General features: G+C 39.5%; 1 protein-coding gene across 1 annotated transcript; it reads left to right on the forward strand.

The window, feature by feature from the left end:
- Nucleotides 1–1,531: 1,531 nt before the first annotated feature.
- Nucleotides 1,532–4,719, forward strand: c1ql2 (complement component 1, q subcomponent-like 2). Its single transcript, XM_084420566.1, has 2 exons — nucleotides 1,532–2,343; nucleotides 2,981–4,719. Exons 1-2 carry the CDS (start codon nucleotides 1,774–1,776, stop codon nucleotides 3,158–3,160), a joined length of 750 nt encoding a protein of 249 aa, XP_084276692.1. The 5' UTR covers nucleotides 1,532–1,773; the 3' UTR covers nucleotides 3,161–4,719.
- The last annotated feature ends 1,417 nt before the right edge of the window (nucleotides 4,720–6,136 follow it).

Here is a 6,136-nt window from a genome sequence, read left to right on the forward strand (position 1 = left end):
GACTCACACCCAGCAGCCCAGTGAGCAGATAAGTTTAAACACACACACAATGACACAAAGAGACAAACACAGCCATGCACACACAGATTCATGTACACACATAAACTTTTAACACATAAATAAAGAAATCAGAGCAGCAAATAGAATAGCAAGGACTCTCTCTTACATGTCACATCTCACACGTTTTTTAGGCCGAAAGCTTGTACGAGGGCACAAGTTTTAGATAAAGCCTGAGGTAAAACACTCAGTCTAGAACAGCTCAGTGCTTCTGAATCCTCCCTCTTCTCGCTCTCCTCTGATGATGCACCTGTGAAACACTGATAAACCGGCTCAAGGTCATCTTGGACCACTGACAGAATTATCACTTTATCTCTAAACAGTCATTACTGCATTATTATTTTTCTGCATGTTCCATAGTGATATCTTGATATTTTTGGTACTTTTTTTGGTCAGTAATGCCTAAACTGAATGATGGTGCAAAGACAAAATCATTATATATGGAGAGGTACATACATATGCATAAATAGCATTCTCTAGGCAAACCCCTGAAATACATCAAAAATAATTTTTTTGTGTGCATTTTTGCATTATATTTTACATAAATGTATTCTGACATTTTAGGCATGTCAGTTTTTGCCACTGTGAAATAACTGCTTTCATCTTTAGTTTGCTACTTTTTATATTAATTTTTATATTATTATTGCGAATATCTTCCAATATATATATATTTTCCATTTCCATCTGTTATATTATATATATATATATATATATATATATATATATATATATATATATATAATTGCATATAGGGAATGTTAAATATTAACATTAACAATAGTTTTACCCCTCAGCGTAGGGGGCGTTTTACCCCACAAGCTATGAGTTTTTAAAAAAATGTTTAATTTTTAAAATATAATTATATTCCTTATAAATAATATATGATCTCAAACTACAGACTTCACTATTCATCTATCATACATCACTGCGATATCCTGCAGAACAATATTCTCTTAAACACTTATTTACTAATATCTGAAAATTATAGCATTTACCATGTAATCCTCTTCTCTTCAAATGTGTCGCTGGTGTCAGCTTCTCCATAGAGATTTGTATATCCCCGTTATCAACGTAGTGCATAGCAACAGTAAAAATGTCTCTTGACTACTTTTAGTGTTTATTTTGGGAAAAACAGGTGGGGGGCGTTTTCCCCCACTCTACCCTATATTGTATATTATATTGATCAAATTTGCTCAGATCTTAAAACTAAACCATGGCAATTATCATAATTAAACTACAAGGCTATAGAGAGAATTAAGGGGGCTGAAAAACAATTCTGTTGAACGCGAACATATGTTTTGTTTCGCTCGGATCATCTCTATATTTATGCATAGCTTTAGATGCGAGATTATCATCACAGCATCGTTTATTATTATCCAAACTGCAACAGCGTTGCTACGTCAGTCAGTGCGTCTTCTCTCTGCGCGCAACCACCGCTCCGTCTCGCGCTCCAGCGCGCGTGCCAAAGCCAATAGTTTCTCTGACATCTCTGGCACAGACGGTGCTATTCTGCCAGAGGTCACAAGAAGGTGGGACGGAGGGGAGTGCGTGCATTTTATATACATTTAAAGGAAAGAGAGCTTTTTTTTTTTCTTCCTTGTCATACTTTCAAGCGTGCGTGTCACCATTTCCTCCAAAAACAAGCCGGACTTTTTAGCGCGCGCTTCCCGGGTGCTCCACAGCAAGAGAATAATTGGAGTGGTCGTGGGCATCGTCATGATCGTGGCGCTGATCATCGCAATTCCGCTTCTGGTCCAAACCTCCGTGGTTTCAGCGCACTACGAAATGATAGGCACCTGCCGGATGATCTGTGATCCGTACAACCCCAAACCGAGCGCCACGGCGCTGGAGGTGATGCAGGACCTCAGTGCCATCCCACCATCTTTCGCTCAAGGGACTAGAGGGGAACCGGGCCGCCCGGGCAAACCGGGACCCAGGGGTCCACCTGGAGAACCTGGTCCACCTGGTCCAAGGGGACCACCTGGGGACTCAGGCAGACCTGGATTTACCGGCATCACATCGGGGACGGCGAGGACTGAGACAGGAGACGTTGGTCCAGCGTTAGGGAACACCAAGATCGCGTTTTACGTGGGTCTCAAGAACCCTCATGAAGGCTACGAGGTGCTCCGGTTTGATGATGTAGTAACAAATGTCGGAAATCACTATGATCCCACAACTGGCAAGTTTACGTGTCAGGTGTCCGGGATTTACTACTTCACCTATCATGTGCTGATGCGCGGAGGGGACGGGACAAGCATGTGGGCAGACCTCTGTAAAAATGGACAGGTATTTCTACAACGTTTGAAGGAGCAAAACACTAAATATGCTAATTAAAAAAAAAAAAAAAAAAAAAACATAAAAAAAACAAGGAGGGCCTTAAATATTTTTCTCACATAATAGACATAGTGTTTTCGGTAAACACAGAAGTTACGTGTACAAACTCGTGAACATAAATCGCTTTAGCAACAGCTTTATAGTTCGGATGGCAAATCAGTAAAACAAAAACAAACAAAAATTGTCTTTATTTATCACTTAATTGACGCCCCTTCAAGTCAATCAATTATTCGCACACTGAGCAAGTTTCAAATTAGTTGTATACGGATGTTCGGTAGAAGATCCAAATGCATTGCGTGGTGTGGAAAAACAGATAGGCTACAGGCTAATTTAGTGGTCATACAAAAATGCTACTAATTTATTATTATTATTATTATTATTATTATTGGCCTAAACCCTGCACTTTTTTATTCTTTCTCAATACATGTAATTACAGGCGATTGATTTCTCTGCGCTAACAAATATTATAACGAAATGAAAAGTTTTTACTAGTGAAGATTGGTTCATTTTAAGACAAACTTAATTACAGGCTATCATAAGCGCTGCGAATTCAATGGCACTGAATGACATTGTGCGTTTATTTGAACAGGTTCGCGCGAGCGCCATCGCGCAAGACGCCGATCAGAACTACGACTACGCGAGCAACAGTGCCGTGCTGCACCTGGACTCTGGCGATGAGATTTATGTCAAACTCGACGGCGGAAAGGCGCACGGAGGAAACAACAACAAATACAGTACATTCTCTGGCTTCATTCTGTATCCAGACTGAGCTGTGTGACGCGCTTCGTTTCAGACGGACTGTCCAAGCATCTCCTCTCTCCGCGCGACACTCCACTGTCATTCCTGTCTGTACTGTCGCTGGGAATATAAGGATCATCTGAACTCTGCAACCGTGTGAGAATCTGTTGTCTGAATTCGTACCTTTCTGTTTAACGATGTCTTGTGTTTGATATTATACCCAATTAAACGCAACATTAAAAATTGTAAACAGCCAAACATGCTCGGGATGGTGATCAGGATTCCACATCTAGATGATTATTAGCATTATCTGTACAGTTCTCTGCTCAGATTGATTCCCCCCTGTAAAACTGCATTCATGAGCCCCTACTGTGATACAATTTCTCCTGTTAGATAAATTGGTTTCATGTAGATAAGGACAAGTTTATTTTGGTCTAATACTGGTTGCTGGACAAGTGTAAACAATCATTTCAGTTCATTGAAAAAATGTAATGGATTTTCATCCAAAAATTGACATTCTATCATAATTTACTCACTCGTGTTGTTCCAAATCTGTATGATTTTTTTTTTGGTCACACTTTATTTTAAGATGTCTGTGTTACAGTGTAATTATGAATTTAAGGACTATGTAATAATAAACTAAATGCACTTATGATAAGGTAAGGGTTAGATTTGGGGTTGCACTTTATTTTACAGTATGTGTACTTATAATGATCAATAAAATAATCATGTACTTGCAGTGTACTTTCCTTAGAAAGTACTGGGTAATATAATGTAACTGCATGGGTTAAGGTTAGGTTTAGGGGTAGGTTCAGTGTTAGTACCTAGTTATTATAATTACTATAATAAGTATAGTATGTACAAGGGGAACAGGACTGTAAAATAAAGTGCTACCGGGTTTGGTTTAGGGCTAGTTGCATGTAATTATGCATAATTTATAATTATTTCTACAGTAACTACATGTAACAAGGACACTGTAAAGTAAAGTGTTACCGATTTTTTTTCTACTGTGTAACCCCAAAAAAAGATGTCCCATAAAATGTCTCAGCCTTTCCTCCCCATATAGTGAAAGCCAAGAGGGTCCAATGTTGTTTGATTCGGGTTTTACAGTAGAGAGAAAGTAATGCAGGTTTGGAAGACATGAGGTTGAGTAAAAAAAAAAAAAAAAAGGACTTTTTAATATATTTGGCTGAATTAGCCATTCAACTCCTAATTGCAGCTCGACTGCAGATGGCTTTATTTGAATCCTTTGACTGAGCAATGGAGCATTACGGTGTGTTTTCAATTTGCATTCAAATAACAAACCTGTGGTGTGTATTTTAATGAAGTGTTGTTGTTCGGCAGTGAACTCTGGGACTTGACGTTTGACCTCACACAGGTTCTTCTGAGACCTCCAGCGGTAACTGAGCGTGCCAAACATCACGGCCACAGAGACAGAGAAGGAGAACATCAACAACATTTCCAACAACTGTTGTTTAGAGAATCAAATTGACCAAAAACTGAGTTTAGCTGCTTTTCGATGGGTATTTGGTGCCTGTACATTCAGATGTTTTACATTCTGGTTAAAAGAGAAGGTTAATAAACATCCTCAAACAACATCAAAGCGTCTGTTAATCCATCCGACACTTGGCTTAACACGCGTTACATATAATGAGCTCCCCACAAACGCCTGATTACACACCGCTGGCCATTAACATCCAGCATGAGGAAGAACAGTAGATGTAAAACAAGAGTTTTGCTCTCACAAACATGTCTTTTAGTTTATAAACAGCCATGGGTTTGAATATCAGACTAATCTTTCATACATGTTTACCCAACACACACAATTCCAGCAATTAAATGCCTGCTGCTTGTCTTTCTAGCACTCTGCTAATCTAGTTTGATTTGTTTGTGCAAAACACATCTCTGACTGATCCGAAAGATTTACTGGCTTTGACAAAAGAGCCAAATTGTATGACTGTTCACACAACCCATGAATTCAAATGAATCCGGAGAACACCTGAATTATTCTGGTTTTGTCTTGGATTATTCATTTGAAGTATTTGACTGGCCACCCATCATTTTAGAGTTCGGAGGGGAGTTTGTGTACGAACATGGGCCTTGATAAGCTTTTATTAGTCTGTGTATGTGCGCCGTGTAAGTGCGATCTGATCCTCGTGATCGTGTGAAGAGGCACAGCTGGTAGTTACAGAGTGAAAGAAAAATAAGCCAGGGGGCTCACATCACTTTTCTCTCTCCTTCTTACTCTCCCCCTTGCTCATTTATCTCAGTTCATCTGCCAGCACACACACACACACACACACACAGGAGCAGATGGGTAACAGACCAGGGGTGTGTTTCCCAAAAGCATCGTTAGCCAACTACAATCGCAAGTTTAATTGAACTCAATTGGTAACGACAGCACTTGTGACCATAGTTGGCTTTGGGAAACACACCCTAGTTTTGCATTGGAAGGCTTTCTGGAAGTCAGCAGGAGCACTGCCCTCCGCAAACACACACACACACAGACTCCAGTAATGACATCATTCAAAGTGTCTCCGTCACAGCAACTTTATTTCATCATTAGGTCTCACGGACAAACACTCTGCTGACACTTTATGCAGCAACATCAGCCTTAACTGCTCATCCTCACACTGAGTCTCGACACAATCTCACATCTCCTGTTAAACATCGCCTGAAGCTGCTAAGAACAATACAGTCTGTTTAGCCCTCATGGTCTGTTGAGATTGACCTTATTGTTCGTATGTGTTGGGTCATTGAATGTGTAAATAATGATGTATGTGTAATAATAATAATAATAATAATAAATAGCTGCAAGCAGCGATTGGGGGCCAGGCCCCTATGGCTATTTTATTTTTTGGGCTTGTTTGGATGTATGATTTTTTTAAATAGGAATATTTTGAACATTGCAAAAATTCACATGGTTTAATGTTTGCTACACACTGGATTTAATTAAACAATCTTCAAAGATATAGCCTGTTGCTTTAAACAGCATGCCACTCATACA

This window comes from Rutilus rutilus (genome assembly GCF_951802725.1).
Source record: "Rutilus rutilus genome assembly, chromosome: 10".
In the NCBI taxonomy this organism is placed as follows: Eukaryota; Metazoa; Chordata; class Actinopteri; order Cypriniformes; family Leuciscidae; genus Rutilus; species Rutilus rutilus.